The 23,615-nt window shown below is 37.9% G+C and overlaps 1 protein-coding gene across 1 annotated transcript; it reads left to right on the top strand.

The window, feature by feature from the left end:
• The first annotated feature begins 14,486 nt into the window (after positions 1-14,486).
• Positions 14,487-20,487, top strand: LOC140889823 (uncharacterized). Its single transcript, XM_073297552.1, has 8 exons — positions 14,487-14,526; positions 16,982-17,033; positions 17,689-17,773; positions 17,849-18,555; positions 18,688-19,025; positions 19,158-19,283; positions 19,397-19,684; positions 20,186-20,487. Exons 1-8 carry the CDS (start codon positions 14,487-14,489, stop codon positions 20,485-20,487), a joined length of 1,938 nt encoding a protein of 645 aa, XP_073153653.1.
• Positions 20,488-23,615: the final 3,128 nt, after the last annotated feature.

Genomic DNA, 23,615 nt, shown 5'->3' with positions numbered 1-23,615 from the left:
ACTCCATGTTCCCACTAAGGAAAACAGTTTTCCGTTTTCACTAGAGGGTAGTGAAATCGTTAAAATAGTGGGAGTGAGATTCATAAAATAAATTTTGCCTATTTTATGTCTTAGTAAATTAATTAAACAATCACTGATAATTGTCTATTTCTTTTCAGTATTTCATAAAGATGAATTCGCGCAATCCACTATTCTCTATTCTCGAACAAAATAAACTGACTGGCGCAAACTATACGAAATGGTTCCGTAAGTTGAAGATTGTCTTGATCTCGGAGAAGATGCTCTACGTGTTAGAAAAATCTCCTCCGAAGGAAGCACCAGCTGACATAAGTCCGGAAGAGTTGGCCAAACTTGATAAATGGTGGGACCATGATATCAAGGCCAAATGCTATATGCAAGCTTCGATGTCTGATGAACTCCAGAGGCGATTTGAGGATACCGTGAATGCTGCTGACATTCACGTACAACTCAAGGAACTTTTTGGGGCTCAATCGAGAGCTGAAAGGTTCGCTACTGTAAAAGAGCTAATGACGTGTCGCATGCGTGAAGGAACTTCGGTCCGTGATCATGGGGTACGAGTGATTTGGCTCATACAGAAGTTGGTAACGCTTGATTTGGTGTTGGAGCATGAACTCAACGTGGACTTATTACTTCTCTCTCTTCCTTCTTCGTTTGACGGATTTGTGGTGAATTTTAATATGAACAAGATAGAGGCCTCCCTTGAAGAGATGGTCAATATGCTTGTAACATATGAAGCCACTTTAAAGAAGGATAAACCGGTTCTCTTGGTGGGCTCCTCTTCCTCTGCTAAGAAGGGGCCAAGTACAAAGGGTAAGAAACGTTCTGCCCCACCCAAGAAAACCGGACCCGAGAAGAAGAACAAGACAAAGGCTTCAAACATGGAAAAGTCCAAGGATGTTTGCCATCACTGCAAGAAACCCGGTCATTGGAAACGTAACTGCAAGGAATATCTAGAGCAGTTGCGAACTGCGAAGGGTATGTTCTATATTGAAATAAATGTTTCACTTAATACTACTTCTTGGGTATTGGATACCGGATGTGGATCTCACATTTGCAATGATTTGCAGGTGATGACAAGAAGTCGCAAGCTTAGAATGGGTGAGACCCAGCTGAGGCTCGGAAATGGTTCTAGAGTTGAAGCTAAAGCTGTGGGAGATGTTTATTTAATTTTGCAGAACGATTTTAAGTTACTTTTGAGAGATGTTTTATTTGTTCCAGATTTGATTAAAAACATTATTTCTGTTTCTATGCTTGATAGAGATGATTTTTCTTGCAATTTTGTGAATGGAATTTGCAATATTTACAAGAATGAATGTTTGATTGGAAATGGACAACTTGAAAACAATCTATATAACTTAAAATTAAAAGACGTTCCAATAAATTATGTTGATAAACCGGTAACAACAAACAAAAGAAAAATCGATAGTCAAAACCCGGCAAACCTTTGGCATGCTAGGCTAGGTCATATTTCCTCAAGGAGGATGAACAAGCTAGTGGGAGAGGGCATGTTTGATATGTCTGATATTAACTCTCTACCTACTTGTGAGTCCTGCCTGAAAGGAAAAATGACTAAATCTCCTTTTAAGGGAAAACCTGAGCGTAGTCAAAATCTGTTGGATTTGATCCATACAGATGTTTGTGGTCCATTTAGAATTGGTACTCAATTTGGCCACACCTACTTCATTACCTTTACTGATGATTATTCTAGGTATGGGTATTTATATTTAATGAAATATAATTCTGAAGCATTTGAAAAGTTCAAAGAATTCAAGGCTGAAGTAGAAAACAAGCTAGGTAAAAGTAATAAAGCACTTCGATCGGATCGAGGTGGAGAATACTTAAGTACCGAGTTTTTGGACTATCTGAAAGAGAATGGGATTCTCTCTCAGTGGACTCCTCCTATGACACCTCAGCTGAATGGTGTATCGGAGCGTCGTAATCGAACTTTGTTGGACATGGTTCGATCCATGATGAGCTTCACTGAGCTTCCACCTTTGTTTTGGGGCTACGTGCTTGAAACTGCGGTGTTGTTGTTGAACAACGTCCACACCAAAGCTGTGACACCCGGAGCCAAAAAGTCCTAGGGCGGTACATGGTCCGCAATATGAGTGGTTAATACCTGAAAGATGGAAACCCCACCAAAGAATGGGCGACGGGTGACATGAATGAACTGATCCCACACCGGAATGAGAGGTACAAAAGATTTGATATGTACAACTCATATCAAGAAGGTGCATCTTCTTTTCGGAAGCTCATCACATAAGAACTCCAAAGTTAAGCGTGCTTGACTTGGGGCAATTATAGGATGGGTGACCCCCTGGGAAGTTTCTCAGGGTGCGTGTGAGTGAGGACAAAAGCACGCTGAAAAGACCCGTCTTGATACAATGGGTCGTTACAAATGGTATCAAAGCCTGGCCTCTCCCAGTACGGTGTGGTTCGGGGACGAACCAAGCGGAAGCTGGTGGGCATGTGACACCCGGAGCCAAAAAGTCCTAGGGCGGTACATGGTCCGCAATATGGGTGGTTAATACCTGAAAGATGGAAACCCCACCAAAGAATGGGCGACGGGTGACATGAATGAACTGATCCCACACCGGAATGAGAGGTACAAAAGATTTGATATGTACAACTCATATCAAGAAGGTGCATCTTCTTTTCGGAAGCTCATCACATAAGAACTCCAAAGTTAAGCGTGCTTGACTTGGGGCAATTATAGGATGGGTGACCCCCTGGGAAGTTTCTCAGGGTGCGTGTGAGTGAGGACAAAAGCACGCTGAAAAGACCCGTCTTGATACAATGGGTCGTTACAAAAGCAGTGGACAAAACACCATACGAGTTATGGAATGGCAAAGCTCCTAAGTATTCGTACTTGAGGATTTGGGGATGTCCTGCTTACGTGAAGCAGACAGTGTGAGATAAGTTGGATAGTCGATCCATCTTATGTTATTTTGTAGGGTATCCGAAGAATTCAATCGGATATTATTTCTATCATCCTACTGAAACAAAAGTGTTTGTTTCAAGGAATGCCACCTTCTTGGAGAAGGAGTTCTTATTGGATAAGAAAGGCGAGATGATGGAACTCGAAGAAATTCGAGAAGAACCCAAAATAAAAAATAATGATCCCATACCTCAAGAATCTTCAGAGGACACGCCTATACTTAGAAGATCCGAGAGGACTTCTAGACCTCCTATTCGATATGGTCTTATTCTTGAAGGGGATCAAGATGAACCCGACGTTGGATGTGATCCAAGAAACTTCAAGGAAGCAATTTCTGATGCGGATTCAAATTTATGGCTTGAAGCTATGCAGTCGGAAATAGATTCGATGCATACAAACCAAGTTTGGTCTTTAGTAGATCCTCCCGATGGAATTGTTCCAATAGGGTGTAAATGGATCTACAAGAGAAAGCTTGGGCCTGATGGTAAGGTATTGACCTACAAGGCACGATTGGTGGCAAAAGGTTATACTCAAAGACAAGGAGTTGACTATGATGAAACCTTTTCACCAGTTGCAATGTTCAAGTCCATAAGAATCCTTATTGCCATAGCTGCTTGGTATGACTATGAGATATGACAAATGGATGTGAAGACTGCATTTCTTAATGGAAACATTAAGGAAGAGATCTATATGATGCAGCCTGAGGGATACACATCCATGGGAAGCGAGCATAAGGTATGCAAGCTTCAGAGATCAATTTATGGTCTCAAACAAGCATCAAGAAGTTGGAACCAGAAATTTGATGAAACAATAAAGGATTTTGGTTTCATCAAAAACCCGAAGGAACCGTGCGTGTACAAGAAAGTAGTTAAGTATGCTGTGACATTCTTAGTACTTTATGTTAATGACATCCTACTCATTGGGAATGACGTAGGGATGTTGCAGTCAACGAAGATATGGTTATCAGGTAGATTCTCGATGAAGGATTTGGGTGAGGCATCCTATATTCTAGGGATACAGATCTATAGAGATAGATCTAAGAGAATGATAGGACTTACTCAAGCTACTTACATCGAAACCATATTGAAAAGGTTTTCAATGGATGGGTCCAAGAGAGGACATCTACCTATGTGTCATGGAGTTTCTCTATCCAAGTCCATGTGTCCCAAGACTGATGAAGAGATAGAGAAAATGACACATGTACCATATGCGTCAGCCATAGGTAGTATCATGTATGGGATGATATCTACCAGACCGGATGTAGCATTTGCTCTGAGTGTCACGAGCAGATATCAAGCTAATCCCGGTCAAATGCATTGGAAAGCCGTGAAGGACATTCTTAAGTACTTGCGAAGGACTAGGAATATGTTCATGGTATATGGAGGAAGAGAACTGAAATTGGAAGGCTATACCGACTCTAGCTTCCAAAGTGACGTGGATGACTCGAAGTCAACCTCTGGATTTGTGTTCATGCTCAATGGCGGTGCTGTCTCTTGGAAGAGTTCCAAGCAGGACACCACAGCGGATTCCACCACTGAGGCAGAATACATTGCGGCATCAGCTGCTGCTAAAGAGGCCGTTTGGATGAGGAATTTCGTCCAAGAGTTGGGCGTCATTCCTGAAGTTGTTGGTCCAGTCCCGGTGTACTGTGACAACACGGGTGCCGTTGCTCAGGCAAAGAAACCAAGGTCTCATCAAAGATCCAAACACGTACTGAGGAAATACCACATCATCCGGGAGATCGTGGAAAGAGGAGACATCACTGTCGAAAGAGTGGCCTCTGCAGACAATATCGCTGATCCACTTACTAAGCCCTTGCCAGGACTATTATTTGACAAACATCGCGAAGCAATGGGTCTACGTAGTATGACTAGTTGGCTTTAGGGCAAGTGGGAGATTGAAAGAGTGGGTGCCCGGTGAGCCAACTTGTGGCTAAGGGCTTTGATGACTCTTTGTATAAACAATCTTTTGTTTAATATAATTTACACTTTTATTAATGGCAATGACTTTATCTTTCTTCATATTGTTATATTGTGATATACTATTGTTGTTTTGATAAAGACCTTGAATATACTATAGTCTATGTAAGATGTGGTAGTACATGGGGATGACTATCATGAAACACATCTTATAGTCACTGTATATTCTAAACAGTTCCTAGTCGATTGAGCCGTCCGTTAATAAGGATAAGGATCGCTCGAGATTGAGACTAGCATTTGCGATGCCGAGTACCACGTTTCATTGGTATGGAACATAGAGATGTTCAAAGCATGCAAATGGATATTCATACGATGAATGATCGAACTACCCTATCCGGACTTTCCAAGTGGTTATCACTTATCGAGTGGATAAAGTCCGCGGTTTTGGTTGTACACCATTAGTCCTTACTACTTGAAACATCATTGAGACTCTATATGCTAGTACTGTGTTTTAACTCATTTACCGACTCTATTGGGGTCATCAGGTGTCGGGATTGGTTGCAGTTACGACACATATAGGAGTCGATACTTTGTTGTCAAGGATTCACCACATACTTGATAGTGTGGATATCCTATGCAATCTGAGGAGATATTAGTATGACGAATCTCTGGCCAGAGTACATGATGTGTTTTAAGAAATGGTTTCTTAGTAGCACATGCGATGTCACTATTTGATCTTCAAGATGCATTGCATAGTTATCGAATCTCGAACGACTCTCGATTTACCAATGGTTGTTGATTCGATCGGGATATATGGATGAAGGGACCGTACTGTACGCTAACCAAAATCTATTGGTTCTTGCAGGCACTATCAGTGATACCTAGGGAATCATGGGGCGATGTTGCTAGGCGCTCTTACCATGATTCGATGGGCAAGTCGGAAATTGTTGTTCCGAGTCACAAGGAGTTGTGAGCCCACGGCTAGCTGTATCCCTGAACCATTGAGGGTCACACAAGTAATGGATTTTTAATCCCCGTTGAGATAGTTAAATTTAAAGAGTTAAATTTAATGAACAAAGAAGTGGGACTTCTTATTTAAGAGTAGAGGGAGTAAGATTTCCTAAAATGACATAGGGATGGGCATTTTTGGAAATCACTGAATTCGGATTCAGAAAATTTATCTTGACTTTAAAAGATGCAGAAATGGTTTCTGTGCACATTGGTGAAATTGGTTTATCAATCTGAGTCACGATGAATTTTATATTAATTTTTGAACATGCGGGCTTTGCTTGTCAGGCTTGAACTTATGACTAATGGGCCCTAAGCTGTTAGCAGCCCACATTATAAATAAGTTATTGCAGTACAGAAATTACACAACAGAGGCTCACAATTTTCGAAAAACCCTAGCTGTGTTTTTAAAAGGTGGCCGCCCCCTTTCTTCCCTCTCTGCTCGAAAATTCCAGCCTGTGAATTTTGAATTTGCAGTCTGATTTAACGGATCAAATTCTTTAATTCTCTTCGTAGAAACTTCTGATAGATTTTCTAGTGCAATCTATCAGAGGGATTAAATTTTCGTTCGTGGACCTGATTGAAGAATTGTTCGTCCATTAGTTCCTGGGATATACAATAAGAGCAGAGTAATCTGTTGGTGTCCATAATCTCGTTTCGAGATTGGAGGTAAAAATTTAATTTTTATTTAATTTTTACACGCACAATTTAATCGTAAAGTTTTGATACCCATTATGGAATCGTTCCATATAAAATTTTTAAACTTCCGCTGCACCGGATATCAATTCCAATTGATCTGAACACCGTTTTCCAACAGGTAGACTGGTAATGTTAAACTGATGAAGTTTAGTTTAGCGAGTGTAAACTGATAAAGTCAGTTTAACATCTTCGGCCAGTTGAGCGCGGTAGTTGAGCGTGAAGTAGTTTAGCTCCATATATCAGTTTAGTGCTTCTTAGTTGCTTGATTAGTTTGACCTTCTTTTAATATTTGTATTTGTAAACACCAAAACTAAATTTCCCAACAATTTTCCCTTTTTTGGTGTTTATCAAAACTTTGAGACATTACGTGATAAACTGATATTCACTATAAACTGATATTTGTCAACGATATCCAGTTACAAGTTCTTCTAAATCTTCCCCCTTTTTGATAAACAAACAATAAAGAGCTTGAGGTGAAGATATAAATGTAGATAACATAATAAGCTTGTAATATCACAAGATGGATCATCTTCGATCAGATGATGATCTGTGCAATGAAGAGCTGCGAGATGGCAGATGAGCTGCTGAAGCATGACGGTTGATGCTTGAGATTCATGCTGAGTGCGCAATATATTCTGAGAAAGACCTGTCAAATTAATGAGTTTCCTGGAAATTCCTTGAAAATTTGATTGAACTGATGTATGGAAGGATTGAACAAATCCATTCAAGTTATCAACTTTTGTCTAGAGACTGGTGAGAGTGTTGCAGTTGAGACAATGAACTGGTTAGTTGACTTGAATCCAATGAGACTTTGTCCAAAAGTGCAAGTTTTTCTTGAATTTGATAAGCTCTGCACTCATTGACTGTCTCAGAAAAGAAACATTGCTGCTGATTTCTTGTTGATTTTCCTTGAGATTAGTAACAGTCTTGGAGATAGCATAGACTGATGCTTCGATCTGAGAAATCAACTCATACAAATCATCATCATGATCTGATGTGGAGGATGGAATGTCTTTACCATTGGAGGAAAGATTTGTTTGTAAATCATGGATAAAGTATGTCTTTTGTCCTTTAGGAGGAGATGTAGGTGCAGTTGAGAGTATCTCAATTTTCTCTTTCCTTTGTTTTGATGAGATGATGATCCAGGGGCCGAATGAACAACCATTGCTAGATTTTGAGACAGAGTCTCAACCTCACTAGCTTTATCATCAAAAGATAAATCTCTGTTGATTTTTGAATGTGTTGGTGATTCGTTTGTTGGTTCTTGGAATTGGTCATCAGTGATAAGAGATGGTGTGACTGGTGGGTCAGTAGTTGTACTGGTTGGCTAAGGTACTTCTTCTCTAGGTGAACTTGATGAAGCAGGAATGTCATCAATTTGAGATAGAATCTCCAGAGGCACTGAGCCTTCCTTTGGTTCTGTCAGTGCTTGTTCAGTAGAAATTGGAGGAGGTGAATCTTCAATTGGAGTAGTTTGTTGTTCTTCAGTTTCTATATGAGACAAGATTAATGTCTCATCTTCATTTTTAAGAGTTGGAGGAGGCGGTGCTACCACAAGGATAGGTTGAGGTTCTTCAATTTCCTCTTGATGAATGATTGAACAGACAACTTCTTCCATGTAGGTGTCTGTAAAGAGAGGAGGTTGTTGATCTTCATCTTCAAGGTGAGTGATCACTTCATCAACGTTTATTAATTGAAGTTCAGGCAGCGTAGTTTCAGCTCTTGAAGTATGAAGTTGCTGCTCAATGGATGTATCTGCTGTATTTTGAGCAACTGAAGCTTCTCTTTGAAGCTCTTCAAACGCTTGGTCAACTGAATGGTTGGAAGATTCAGTGGTATTATGATCCTTTTTTCTTTTCTTGTGTGGATCGAGACTTGGAAATAGATTTGTGTTTCTTCCAAACAAAAGGTTCTGGAATCTCCAATGATTTATCATTCTCCCAAAGATGTACTCCCATTTGAACATTGATGAGATCAGTTTGAAGTTGATAAAAAATTGATCGATCTTCATAAGAAGTTCTGGCACGTGGATCATAATTTCTTTGAAAGTCATCAACAATTTCACTAAGTTTCTTGATCCGCAAAAGATCATAGAAGTATTTTATTCTTGCCAAGGCTTCTTGAATATCGGCAGTCTTGACTACCTTCAGCACAATTTCTTCAAGTTTGACAAATTTAGACAACTCATTCTTCTTGGTGAGATGTCTGGCCAGTGTAGAGGTCTTGTATCTATGCCAAGTATCAAAAATTTCATCAGTGCGTTTTTCAGCATATTCAAGTACTTCATCCATGGTCAAATCTATTTGAAGTTGAGTGGCATTAGTCGGCCTGTCAGGATCTGAGGAAGAGGAAATTTGAGAACTCCCTGTTGTCAAGTCCAAGCCTGAGTGAGTGTACTCAACAAGTTATTTTGAAGATAAACCACCTATTGGCATGGCTAGAGGTAAGACTACCAGCTGTGAGATAGATTGCAATGGAGCTTTTCGAGTTTTGACAAATTTTCGGGGTCCTCATTTGGTGGAATTTCTTGAGAGGGTTGCAAACTCTAAATAGGTTCAACCATCATAGGTTGTTTTTCCCTTGAGATCAGTTTTGGCTAGTTGTACTAGCTCATCAACTGCTTCATCAAAAGAGTGTGTGTCTTCAGTGGAGGCCACATCCATCGGTTTGGAAGTCCTAGAAATGATCAGTTTAGTGGGAGATTTAATAGCCTTTGTCTGTAAAGTTCTTGTCCGCTTGGTTTTGGGCTTCGCAATCTCTTTACTATCAGTGTTCTCACTGTCATGTATAACAAGATTTCTTTTCTTTTTGGCTGGTTTCTTGACTGGTGTTTTGTGCCCTTTTGAGATGACTGAATCAGATGATTCCCTGGAGTGAAAGTTTGTCAAATAATCAATATTCATGAGTCAAATCTTGTGTAGTTGAGAGGATTTTTGAAGAATAACTCCTAAACTTTTAAGGAGTCGATTGGCTTGCAGTATATATCCCGAGGATTGCTTTGTAGGAGTCATCATTTGCACAAAAATGTTGAAGAGAATGTTACCCCAGTTGATCTTTACACCTTTCATGATTGATGTCATCACTTTGAATTTTTCGATAGTTAATTTGGCAAAAGACCCTCCTTTTGCCAAAATTCTCTTAGCAAAAATATCAGCTAGCAGTTGATATTCAAGCTTCAAGTCTCGTTTGAATCCAGATAGAGATATTGGTTGAGTTGAGCCAGAAGATGTACTTTGCATCTCAGTGATATCAGTAGTTGATATAGCATTGAAGACAGTAGTACCTGAAGTAGGTAAACTGAAGGTGTGGGCAAAGAAGTCATCACTGATTTGAACATTATGTCCTCCAAGTGAAAGTAAGAATATGCCATTGTCCTTGATTTCACAGTTATGGTATAAAGATACCAAATTATTTTGATAGATGTCCAGAGTCTTGATATCCAGAAAAGATCGAAGCCCAGATTGTTCAAGAGCTGTGCAAATCTCGGTTATGCCTGTTTTATCCATCCCATATAGAGATTCAAAATCTAAGGCGAGAGCATTGAGAGCGTATATTGCAGATGTGGTAGCCATTGAGATAGTTCTTGTGAATCAATAGAGAGTTTCAAAATGAAGTTAGTATAGATTAGGGTTTACGATAAACTAAAATGGTGTAGAGTGTGTGACTTGGTCAATACGACAAATGAGTGATGTGGCACACATGAAATTTCAAAATTCAAAATAAATAGTACAGTAACGCGGGAGATAGTACACATATTTCCCTCTAAAATTGCTACTAGTTATTATTATAAATAATGAGAGAAACACTTAGAAATTTTAGCATTTCAGTTTTGCAGAAAAATGAGTAAAAAAATTCCCTTGTTCGATTTTGGTCATGATCCATATGTGGCATGTGAAGCATGCAAGGAAAGTTACTTTGAGGCTGAGAAGAAGAAGATCGAGGAAAGAGTTTATGAGAAAGTTATGAAGGTTTGGTTGAAGATCGAAAAGCTCCATATGTATCATCATGCTCAGTTTCCTCCTAAGAAATTTGAAGAGGCTAAAGAAATAGCTCAAAGGAAAATGTTCTATATGATAACACATGATGCAGTTGATCCCAGAGACATTTTTAAGGATAAAAATGTTCTCTACATGATGCTCAGCAAAGAGTATAAAACATTGGTCTATCTTGCATCGGATGAGCTAATGGATCCTTCAGTTGCCCCTCTTCGAGCATGGGTGATGAACTGGAGCTTTGAGATTTTTCTTATGATGATGGAAATTAAGCATGTGTAATTGTAGTTCTTAAATTTCCAGTGATTAATAAAACGAGTTTTGCTAAACTGAGAATGCTTATTAACTATTTACCTAAACTGGTTCAGTTTAGCTTCAAAGAATAGTACAAGTAAACTGCACTACGTAAGAATATGCACGAATAACGATGTCATCAGATAATTATTACATGCAATCAAGTTTCAGAGATTTTTTGTCATAATCAATATCTTTTTTCGTGAAACATACGCAAGAGACTCTCCATATTCAAAAATAATAATAAATGTGAATGACTCTTCGATATACAAACTTTTAGACTATAAAAAGGAAACAAGTTAGAGCATTCAGTTATCAAACAAGCAGAGTAAAAAAATGGATAATTGGAGAATAGCACATGAGAACTTTGTGGAAGAAAATATTGCTCGAATGCGGGCAAAACTCATTCAGATGCAATTCAAAGGGTTAGAAGCCCTCAGTCCTGACGAGGTGCGACTCCTCGGAAAGTACAAGCAAGTGCTGGAAATCAACGACCCAACTTATGTCCTTAGCCGTGAGGTCATAAAGCTTTTGCTCCTGAAGAAGGAGTTGAGGGTGCTGACTCTATTGCACGGCTTAGAGGAGCTGGAGGATGGACCGCTGGAGGAGCACCTGTTCCTCTGGAAAATGGCCGTGGAGTTTGAAATAGATATTGTAATGGGCCATTTTTAAATAAATAAAATATGCTCCTTTTTTTTGTTTTTGCATTGTGCTCTCTTTGATATCTGTTGAGATGAGATACTTCTTTCTAGTAAAATGAAAAAAAAATAACCTGCTAAAACAACAATGTTCCCCCTTAAAATATGCCTAAAACATTTACAATTAACATGTAAGGAGCAATAGACTAAGGAAATAATGAGTTTTGAAATATCTCTTAAGAGTATAAAACAAGACTTAGAAACAAAACTGAATAAATTTCGGGCAGTTTAGGGTTTGAAAACTGTCCAGTTTCGGTCATGCTAAACTGTGCTAAACTGTTGGAAGATTTTAAAAGTATAAACTTATCGATACAAGTTTAAGTTAGTTCAATAAGCCCTAAAGTATTTCGAAAGTAAGAAAACTTAGTCTCTGGAAGTGGTTTGGTGAAGATGTCAGCAGTTTGTTGCTCTGTTGGTATATGCTCCAGTCGAATATCCTTCTTGAGTGCATGATCGCGGATAAAATGATGTCTAACTTCGATATGCTTTGTTCTTGAATGAAGAATGGGGTTGTAAGTGATTGCAATGGTACTGGTGTTGTCACAAAATATAGGAGATTCTTGAGCTTCAATTCCATAATCTCTCAACTGTTGTTGTATCCAAAGCAGTTGAGCACAGCAACTACCTGCAGCTAGGTACTCAGCTTTAGTTGTGAAAGTGGCTATGGATGTTTGCTTCTTGCTAAACCAGGAGATCAGTCTATCCCCAAGGAATTGACATGATCCACTTGTACTTTTTTTGTCCAGTTTACATCCAGCATAGTCAGCGTCTGAGTATCGAACTAGATTGAAGGAATTATTCTTAGTATACCACAGACCAACACTTTGAATTCCTTTAAGATACTTTAGTATCCTTTTGGCTGCTATGAAATGTGATTGCTTTGGATTGGATTGGAACCTAGCACATAGACAAACTGCAAAGACAATGTCAGGTCTACTTGATGTTAAATAGAGTAATGAGCCTATGAAACCTCGATATATTGTTGCATCAACTGGTATTCCCCCTTCGTCTTTGTCAAGCTTAATTGATGCACCCATGGGAGTAGTTGCAACCGTGCAGTTTTCCATACCAAACTTTTTGATTAATTCCTTGGTATACTTAGTTTGGATTATAAATATCTCATTCTCCATTTATCGAACTTGCAATCCAAGAAAGAAATTCAATTCACACATCATGCTCATCTCGAATTTTTCCTGCATTAATTTAGAAAATCTTGTGCACAGTTTGGGGTTAGTTGACCCAAAGATAATATAATAAACATATATTTGTACTAGTAGTGTGTGATCACCTTTTGTGAATTTAAATAGGGTCTTATCAACTGTGCCTATTGTAAATTCGTGTTCAAAAATAAATTTGGTTAATGTGTCATACCAAGCTCTAGGAGCCTGTCTCAGTCCATATAGAGCTTTGTTTAGATGGTAAACATGGTCTGGAAACTGATGATTTGTGAATCCAGGTTGTTGTTCAACAAATACTTCCCCTTGAAGTTTGTCATTTAAGAAAGCAATTTTGGCGTCCATTTGATAAACCTTGAAGTTTTTGAAGGATGCATAAGCAAGGAACATTCTTATAGCTTCCAGTCTAGCTACTGGAGCATAAGTTTCATCATAGTCAATTCCTTCCTCTTGCCTATACCCTTGAGCTACTAATCGTGCTTTGTTCCTGACTACAGTGCCTTCTTCATTGAGTTTGTTTTTGAAGACCCATCGAGTGCCTATAACAGTTTGATGAGATGGTCTTGGAACAAGATCCCAGACTAAATTTTGAGTGAACTGATTTAACTCTTCTTGCATAGCCTCTATCCAACAGCTGTCAGCCAGTGCATCTTCAATTTTCTTTGGCTCTTCTTGAGATATAAAGGATGCATGAAGAAATTATTTGATCATTTGTCCTCGTGTCTTTAGTGGTGCTATAGGATTACCTATCACCAAATTTAATGGATGTTTCTTGGACCATTTCAGTCGAGGTTCAGGGTGATTCTCATTGTTCACATTTACTTATTGCGTTTGATCATACGAGTTGTCTTGCCCAAACTCTGTGCCCTCATTGTGTAAGTCACTTTCTTGAACCTCATGATGCTGGTCTTCACCATCCTCAACTGGGTGAGTTTGTTGGGTGTCAACTGGTTGATCTCATGACCCTCAACTGCTGGTTCCACTAGTTCAGGTTCAGGAGTTTGAAGTGTTCGAATGAGTGGTAAACAGTCATCTTCACTGTCATTTTCACTGTCATTTTCACTGTAATTTTCCAGCTGAATTTCCTGATATAGATCTGAGATTTGATGAGCATTATTTGGGATGTCAGTAGATAAATCTTCATCAAATATGACATGAACTGATTTTTCAACATTTAAAGTTATTTTGTTAAATACTCTATAAGCTTTGCTGATTGAAGAATATTCAAGGAATATACCCTCATCTGACTTTGCATCAAATGCAGTCAGATGACTTTTATCATTGTTGTGAATGTAGCATTTACTCCCAAAAATCTTGAAGTAGGATACATTTGGTTGTCTGTCATTCCAGATCTCATATAGGGTTTTAAAAAATTTCTTACATATCATCGATCTGTTCTGAGTATAGCAAGCAGTGTTCACCGCTTCTGCCCAAAACCTTTGAGAAACTTTGGAATCAGCTAACATGGTTCTCGCAGCTTCTTTAAGAGTACGGTTTCTCCTTTCTGCAACACAATTTTGTTGTGGCGTTCTAGCTGCTGAGAATTCATATTTGATTCCATAATGCTCTAAAATGAAGATAGAGTTTGATTGACAAATTCAGTTCCCCTGTCACTCCTGATTTTGTTAATCTTACTGGATTTTTCGTTAAAGAGTCTTTTAAAAATCTCGATCAGTTGAGAAGCAGTTTGGTCTTTTGATTTTAAGAAAATGACCCAGGTGAAACGTGAGTAGTCGTCAATAATGACAAGAGTATACCTCATTCCCCCTAAACTTGTTACTGGTATTGGACTAAATAGATCCATGTGCAATAGTTCCAAGCATCGAGAAGATGAGTTATAACCCTTATTTTTAAAAGATGGCCTAACTTGTTTCTCAAATTGACAAGCTGAGCAAAATTTATCTTTGGAAAAATCAATTTTAGGCAGTCATGTTACTAGCTCAAGCTTACTCAAACTGGCAATTGACTTGAAATTAAGGTGATTCAGTCTCTTGTGCCAAATTCAGTTGCGCTTAGAGTTAAAAGCTACGAGGCAAACTGGTTTGCTAGACTGAATTTTCCAGCATACTTTATATGTGTTTCTACATCTGTTTTCTGTCAAAATAGTATTACTAGAGGCATATTTAACAAGACAAGTTAACTTTTGAAATTCAACAGAGTACCCATAGTCACACATTTGACTAATGATGTTTAAGTTGTATTTCAAAGTCTCAACTAGTAGAACATCTTGAATGATTATGTTACCGTGGATAATCTTACCCTTACCCACGGTCCTACCTTGTGAGTTGTCACCAAACGTGATAGTTGGACCATGGCATTTAGTGAGTTCAGACAGTAGTTTATCATTTCAAGTCATGTGTCTCGAACATCCACTGTCTAAATACCATGATTCATCCACTCTTTCTTTAGTAATTGTTACCTGCATTCACAAAGTTGAATAAATTTTGATACCCACATCTATTTGGGTCTACGAGGGATTAATCCTTTAGAAACCCAAACCAGGAAGACTTTGACCAGTTTACCAGTTTCGGTGTTCCTATAGGTGCGTACTAAATTATGTGTAAGGACCCGATTTTAATATGTTAATTAATTTGTGTGTTAAAATATGTATTAATAAATATCGGTTTATAGACGATATTAAAATGCATATTTTATTTATAGAGCACACAGGAGTTGAAATAACTCAAACCGGGTCAAATTTTAACCTCAAATGAATAAAATAAGATACATATTAAACAAATACATGTTTAATTAAATAGATATGGATATATATAGTCAGATCATTTCTCTCTCTACTCAAGTCACGTTCATCGTCATCTCCGTTCTCTGTTCTTTAGTTTCCAAACTTTTCCCGTCGCTTCAAATCGCTGTAACTTTTCCGTCAGTTATCGATTTTCAAAAATAAATATAGATTCGAAATCCTCTCGACGAGAGTTACCTATTGACACCCATTTCGTAAGGTTTTCTTGTGTTACCCGAAACCAAAATTCCGGCAGCCGCCTGTTACGCCGCCGTTTTTTGCCGCCGTGTATGGGGGAAATTTGTTCAGATCATTTGGAGCTATATTTCTTAGCTTTGAGGTAGATTTCAAGACTAAGGTTTCAAATTTTGGGAATTTCGATTCAATTGACATCCGATAATTGATATTTGATTTATTATTGGTTGTAGGTATTATATCGGAGTCGATTGAAGGTATTGGCTATTTTTCAGAAATTATTGGGGAAATATTTCAAAATTTCAGATTATGCTATTTGAGATTTTTGAATTATAGAGAAGTTTAAATCATTGTTTGGATGTTTAGATGTGTTATAATTGTTATATATGAATTTCACGAATTTTTGGTAATTGTCAGAAAATTTCAGATTATGAAATATTGGGTATTTCGGCTTTTAGAGTTGGTTATTCGATATTTGGACATTGATAGGATGATTTAATATTAAACAAATGGTTTTCCACAGGATTGGACTATTCGAGAAATAAGTGAGATATTTTTTGTGGTAAAAAAAATGTTGGTTGAGGTACGTATGAGCTGTTTATATTACGACGCCTATAATGACATGTAATGATATTAAATATTTTGTAATGAGTGATAACGTGCTTTATGTGTTTATGTGGATTATATGATTGTATTCACTCATTTACATTGATTGTTAATGTGCTGAATTGAGAATAATCTCTATTTTCTTTTAATAAAATAAAATAAATTTCAAATATCTTTTTATTGGAAAATATTAAGGGATATTCGTCAGATAAGCACATTAGCAGTTTTTCATGGCACGTTGAGCCTTGATACATTTGATTGCTATTGATATTGATCTCTTGAGATATGTTGAGTCATCGTTGGAGCGAGTGGCATTATTTAGTGCACTCCTGAGGTAGCACGAGGCCGAGTGGGTCGCACCTGCACCCTCGATGCTACGATACTCATGATGATTGCATGAGGCCGAGTGGGTCGCTCCCGCACCCTCATGCTGCGTGCGTTGAGGAGCAGTGATGATTCGAGGTATGCTGCGTACCTTGCACGGGTGGCCGCTGATATTATTGTGATACGATTATTTGGACTCCATTTGGTATTCTTTATTCCATTGATACCTGTCACGCATTGCATTACATTTCATTGCATTGTACTTGATTTTATTCATGTCAGTTATATTTGTCGTAATTTTTCTAGTTCATCGTACTGGGGTCCGACCCCTGTTTTCTTTTTATGTTGTTGATGTTTGTGATTCTATAGCAGGTTATCCAGAGGGATTTGACGCGTCTGGTGAAGCGTCATCTAGTGGTACCCAGTGAGTCAAGCGTGGAGTTGAGTTCCCAGATATATGTATATATCATATTAGCGAGTTTTATATTTTTCGAGGACATGTCCTGTGTATCTGTATGAATAGTTTTGACTTTGTTTTGGATTGTTGTTTGTATGATTGAGCCTTGCCGGCTCTGCATGTGCTTAGTCCTAGCCAGTGCAGCTATAGGTATGTAAATTGGTGATATGACTCTATTTTCGAGTATATTATGTTATTTGTGTTATATAAGTTTTTGGGATGTCCTATTTACGAATAGGTCATGCCGAAATTTTTGTAGGCCCAAACAAAAATTTTTAACTCGTTTTCGTTGTTTACATTAATTAATCCTGATTGTTTGATAATTAAATATAAAATTAGGACACGGGCCCTTTCATTTGGTATCAGAGCATAAACTGGGATATGCTCGAATTAGAGTCTAGGACACTCGAGTTTAGACACTAACAAAATGTTTGCGTCTGTGTGTGACTACTTGTTCTTACGTGAATTACTTGTTGTGTTTGATTTGAACTTATCTGATAGAACCAGTAGTTATTGGATTTGGAACTTAGTTTATTATTGTTTCTTAGAACTTTGAGTTCCTATCATAGTTATATGTTAGTTAAGATATTTCTGCCAGTATGTAAATCCTTGTGTCTTATAGAATGGAACCGGGAGGAAGAGGTAGAAAAGGAAAGGAAGTTGTAGAAGAGTCTGCAGCGGAAAATGTTAAAAATCTTGATGATATTGTCAGGGGATGACGTGGTCTACCAGTTGTCCAACGTCCAAAGGATGTGGAATTAGAGGTGGAACAACACCCACAGGTAAATCCTGACAAGGGAAAAGCTGTCCATGCTGAGACTGATCCAGAAATGGCTAAATTGATTGAGAAGATGGGAGGAATACGTCTCGTTATATCTCAATTTCAAGAGTTGCAACCTCAAAAGTTCTTTGGCAATGAAGGAAGTGAAAAAGCTGCAAACTGGTTGAAAAGTCTCAACACTATGTTTAATGGGCTAGAGTATCCAGACGAAATTCGATTGAAGTTAGTTCCATTTCAGCTTAAAGACCGTGCGCAACTTTGGTGGAAAACGACACCAGAAAAACTTTATGATTCTGGTAAAAAGATCACATGGGAAGTTTTTCGTACTCAATTCGCACAGAAATATGCACCAGCATCCTATTATTTTGCTAAAGAAGATGAATTTAATTTGTTTGTTCAAGGCAATAAATCTGTTGTTGAATATGCTTCTCAATTCTCTGCTCTTCTGTCTTATGTCCCACACATTGCAAAGAATGATCGTTCAAAGCTTTCGCACTTTCTGAAGGGGCTTAAACAAACGATCCACACTTTGGTGACTACTGGAACTCCATCGACTTATATGAAAGCAGTAGAAAAGGCAAAGAAGATTGAAGCGAGTTTACTCAGGGGTGAACCACAACCAATCCCAGCATATGTTCCTCAAGGAGCTGGAAGCAGTTCGCAGACACCAATGGGTTTACCTCCATATCAGCCTACTCAATCTTCTCAGTAAGCGAAGAGGCCTTGGTTTAAAACCAGAGGGAAGTCATTTAAAAAGAAGCCACATCCTAGTTCATCCAGTTCCAGTGGTAGTCGTGGTGGAAGTTCAGTTGGATCGTCCAGTAGGGTGTATTGTGACAGATGTGGTGGTAAGCATTTGAGTACACAATGTACAGGATTTTCAGGAACATGTTATACTTGTGGTCAGGTTGGACATTCGGCTAGAGTATGTCCAAATGCTGGAAGACAGCAAGTGCAACCACAACAGTTTGGCCAGTTTCCTCAAAGACCACCTTTTAGGCCATATACTCTTGTACAGACGTACGTTCCTACACAGTCTTATGTTCCGGTACAGCCAACTCAGCAGCCTAGGTATCCATCTCCTCAGAGTCAACAGCGTTTTCCAGGGCCACAGCAGGCTCAAGTGCATGCCATGACTCAGGATCAGGCACAAGATGCACCTGGGGAAGTTATTGCAGGTATTTGTTATATTTTTTATTATCATGCACGTATCTTGATAGACACAGGAGCATCTCATTCATTTTTATCTGTTACATTTGCTGATGAGCATGAGATTGCCTTTACTCCGTTATTGGATATTGTGTTTGTAGCTACTCCTGCTGGTGTTTTCTTGATGTCTAATGAGATAGTTTTAGATTGCGTGATTAGATTTGAGGATAAGATCATGATAACCAATCTAATAAAACTAGTTATGTCTAATTTTGACTGTATCTTGGGTATGGATACACTGATTAATTATAGAGCGACTGTTGATTGTTTCCATGGAATTGTGAGATTTAGACCATATGGAATTTTTACGGTAATGATTCACAATCTCGCATTTCATTAGTATCGGCAATGGAAATGTTTAGATTATTGTCGATAAGAAATGAAGGATTTATGGTATATGATCTTGATGCGACGAAGGTGGAGAAATTGAAAGTTTCAGATATTCCCGTCGTCAAGAATTTTCCTGATGTATTTCCTGATGAGATTCCGGGTTTTCTGCCTCGGAGGGAAATAGATCTTAGCATTGAGTTGATGCCAGGGACAAGTCCTATTTCTCGAGCCCCATATCGATTAGCTCCAGCAGAATTGAAAGAACTTAAAACGCAATTGCAAGATTTGCTAAAAAAAGGTTATATTAAACCAAGTATGTCGCCTTGGGGTGCTCCAGTTTTGTTTGTGAAGAAGAAAGATGGAACGATGAGAATGTGCATCGATTATCGGCAATTGAATCGGGCTACTGTGAAGAATAAGTATCATTTGCCACGAATTCATGACTTGTTTGATCAGTTGCACGGTACATCTGTGTATTCTAAAATCGATCTTCATTCTGGATATCATCAACTTCGAGTTCTAGAGGAAGATGTTCCCAAGAAAGCATTTCGAACGCGTTATGGACATTATGAATTCTTAGTTGTGCCTTTTGGGTTGACTAATGCTCCAGCATTTTTCATGGATTTATTGAATCGTGTGTTTTGGGAATTCATAGATCGATTTTTTATCGTTTTTATTGATGACATTTTGATTTATTTTAAGTCAAGGAAGGAGCATAAAGAACATTTGACATTAGTACTTAAAAAACTCAGAACATCACAATTATATGCTAAGTTTTCTAAGTGCGAATTTTGGTTAGACAGAGTATTATTTCTCGGACATGTGATATCAGCACAAGGGGTATCTGTCGATCCTAGTAAAGTTGAATTTGTTCTTAATTGGTCTATACCAACCAATGTCTCTGAGATTCGTAGCTTTTTAGGTTTGGATGGATATTACAGGCGTTTTATCAAGGGATTTTCTGAAATAGCTAGGCCTATGATGATATTGACTCAAAAAGATCGACGTTTTGTGTGGACTGAAGAATGTGAAACTAGTTTTCAGACTTTGAAAGGAAAATTGACTACGGCTCAAGTACTAGCATTACTATGGATTTCGTGACACACCTACCTCGTTCTAATCCCAGTTGTGATGCCATTTGGGTTATTGTGGATAGATTTTGTAAATCTGCCCATTTTATTCCATATGATCGTACTTGGACATATACGAAAATGGCAAAAATGTACATTGATCAGATAGTGCGATTTCATGGTGTGCCAGTTACTATAGTATCAGACCGTGATCCCAGATTTACTTCTAAGTTTTGTGCTAGTTTGCAATCAGCTTTGGGTTCTAAATTGGTCATGAGTACTGCCTATCATCCACAGACAGATGGTCAATCTGAAAGAACTATTCAGACGCTTGAAGATTTATTACGAGCTGTTGTAATGGATTTCAGTGGTGGTTGGCAAGAATCATTAGCTTTGGTGGAATTCTGTTACAATAATAGTTATCAAGTATCTATCGGGATGACACCATTTGAAGCCTTGTATGGCAGGAAATGTAGATCTCCGATATGTTGGGAAGAAGTAGGAGAACGACAGTTGTCGGGACCAGAGTTTATCCAAGAGATGAAAGAAAAAGTTGAACTGGTCAGAAAAATGATGAAAACAACCCAGGATCGTCAAGCCAGCTATGCTAATAACAGGCGTAGTCCTTTAGAATTTCAGGTTGGCGATTTTGTTTTCTTGAAAGTATCACCATTTCGTGGTACTATGAGATTTGGGCGTAAAGGAAAATTAGCTCCTCGTTATATCGGTCCTTACGAGATTGTTGAAAAGATTGGTATTTTGGCGTATCGTTTGAATTTGCCGCAGAGTTTGTCTGCGATACATGATGTATTTCACGTATATATGTTGCGGAAGTATGAACCAGATCCTTCTCATATCTTGAGGGCTGATGATGTGGAGTTTGATAGTTCCCTTAGCTATGTTGAGTATCCAGTGCAGATCCTTGATCGTAAAGAAAATCAACTAAGGAACAAGACGATTCATTTGGTTATGGTAGAATGGAGTAGACATGGGAGAGAGTAAGCTACATGGGAATTGGAGTCTAGAATGCGTCAAGAATGGCCTCATTTGTTTGACAATGTGATGACTTATGCCATGTACTCTGATTTCCCTATGTATTATCAGTGGTAGATGTTTGACTACTTTGTATATAAGTTTGATGTGTGTTAATTTTGAGAACGAAATTTTCTTTTTAGAGGGGGAGAAATGTAAGACCCGATTTTAATATGTTAATTAATTTGTGTGTTAAAAATATGTACTGATAAATATCGATTTATAGACGATATTAAAATGCATATTTTATTTATAGAGCACACAGGAGTTGAAAAAACTCAAACCGGGTCATTTTTAACCTCGAATGAATAAAATAAGATACACATTAAACAAATACATATTTAATTAAATAGATATGGATATATATAGTCAGATTGTTTATATCTCTCCTCAAGTCGCGTTCATCGTCATCTCCGTTCTCTGTTCTTTAGTTTCCAAACTTTTCCCGTCGCTTCAAATTGATGTAACTTTTCCGTCAGTTATCGATTTTTGAAAATAGATATAGATTCGGAATACTCTCGACAAGAGTTAGCTATTGATACCCATTTTGTAAGGTTTTCTTGTGTTACCCAAAACCAGAATTCCGGCAGCTGCCTGTCACGCTGCCGTTTTTCGCCGCCGTGCGTCGCCTGAGTTTAGGGGAAAGTTGTTCAGTTCATTTGGAGCTATATTTCTTAGCTTTGAGGTAAATTTCGAGACTAAGGTTTCAAATTTTGGGAATTTTGATTCAATTGACATCTGATAATTGATATTTGATTTATTATTGGTTGTAGGTATTATATCGGAGTCGATTGAAGGTATTGTCTATTTTTCAGAAATTATTGGGGCAATATTTTGAAATTTCATATTATACTATTTGAGATTTTCGAATTATAGAGATGTTTAAATCGCTGTTTGGATGTTTAGATGTATTAGAATTGTTATATATGAATTTCAAGAATTTTTGGTAATTGTCAGAAAATTTCAGATTATGAAATATTGGGTATTTCGGCTTTTAGAGTTGGTTATTCGATATTTGGACATTGATAGGATGATTTAATATTAAACAAATGGTTTTCCATATGATTGGAATATTCGAGAAATATGTGAGATATTTTATGTGATAATATAAGTGTTGGTTGAGGTACGTATGAGCTGTTTATATTACGACGCCTATAATGGCATGTAATGATATTAAGTATTTTGTAATGAGTGATAACGTGTTTTATGTGCTTATGTGGATTATATGATTGTATTCACTCATTTACATTGATTGTTAATGTACTGAATTGAGAATAATCTCTATTTTCTTTTAATAAAATAAAATAAATTTTAAATATCTTTTTATTGGAAAATATTTAAGGATATTCGTCAAATAAGCACATTAGCAGTTTTTCATGGCACGTTGAGCCTTGATACCTTTGATTGTTATTGATATTGATCTCTTGAGATATGTTGAGTCATCGTTGGAGCGAGTGACATTACTTAGTACACTCCTGAGGCCCTCATGATACGTGCGTTGAGGAGCTGTGATGATTCGAGGTTTGTTGCGTACCTTGCACGGGTGGCCACTGATATTATTGTGATACAATTATTTGGACTTCATTTGGTATTCCTTATTTCATTGATACATGTCACGCATTGCATTGTACTTGATTTTATTCATGTTAGTTATATTTGTCGTAATTTTTCTAGTTCATCGTACTGGGGTCCGACCCCTGTTTTCTTTTTATGTTGTGGATGTTTGTGATTCTATAGCAGGTTATCCAGGGGGATTTGACGCGTCTGGTGGAGCGTCATCTAGTGGTACCCAGTGAGTCGAGTGTGGATTCGAGTTCCCAGATATATGTATATATCATATTAGCGAATTTTAAATTTTCCGAGGACATGCCATGTGTATTTGTATGAATAGTTTTGACTTTGTTTTGGATTGTTGTTTGTGTGATTGAGCCTTGCCAGCTCTGCTTGTGCTTAGTCCTGGTCAGTGCGGCTATAGGTTTTTAAATTGATGATATGACTCTATTTTCGAGTATATTATGTTAGTTGTGTTATATATGTTTTTGGGATGTCCTATTTATGAATAGGTCATGCCGAAATTTCTGTAGGCCCAAACGAAAATTTTTAACTCGTTTTCGCTGTTTTTATTAA

This window comes from Henckelia pumila, chromosome 3, assembly GCF_033568475.1.
Source record: "Henckelia pumila isolate YLH828 chromosome 3, ASM3356847v2, whole genome shotgun sequence".
Lineage (NCBI taxonomy): Eukaryota > Viridiplantae > Streptophyta > Magnoliopsida > Lamiales > Gesneriaceae > Henckelia > Henckelia pumila.
Note: the sequence above shows the minus strand (reverse complement) of the source record. Positions and strands in the feature narration are given on the sequence as shown.

Bases quoted from the DNA above. Each gene is read 5' to 3' on its own strand.
- LOC140889823 (XM_073297552.1), top strand. From the start codon at position 14,487: ATGACAAGAGTATACCTCATTCCCCCTAAACTTGTTACTG. The intron at 14,527-16,981 runs GTATTGGACTAA...ATTCTATAGCAG, and splicing joins TCCCCCTAAACTTGTTACTG to GTTATCCAGAGGGATTTGAC. The intron at 17,774-17,848 runs GTCAGGGGATGA...CAACACCCACAG, and splicing joins TTAAAAATCTTGATGATATT to GTAAATCCTGACAAGGGAAA.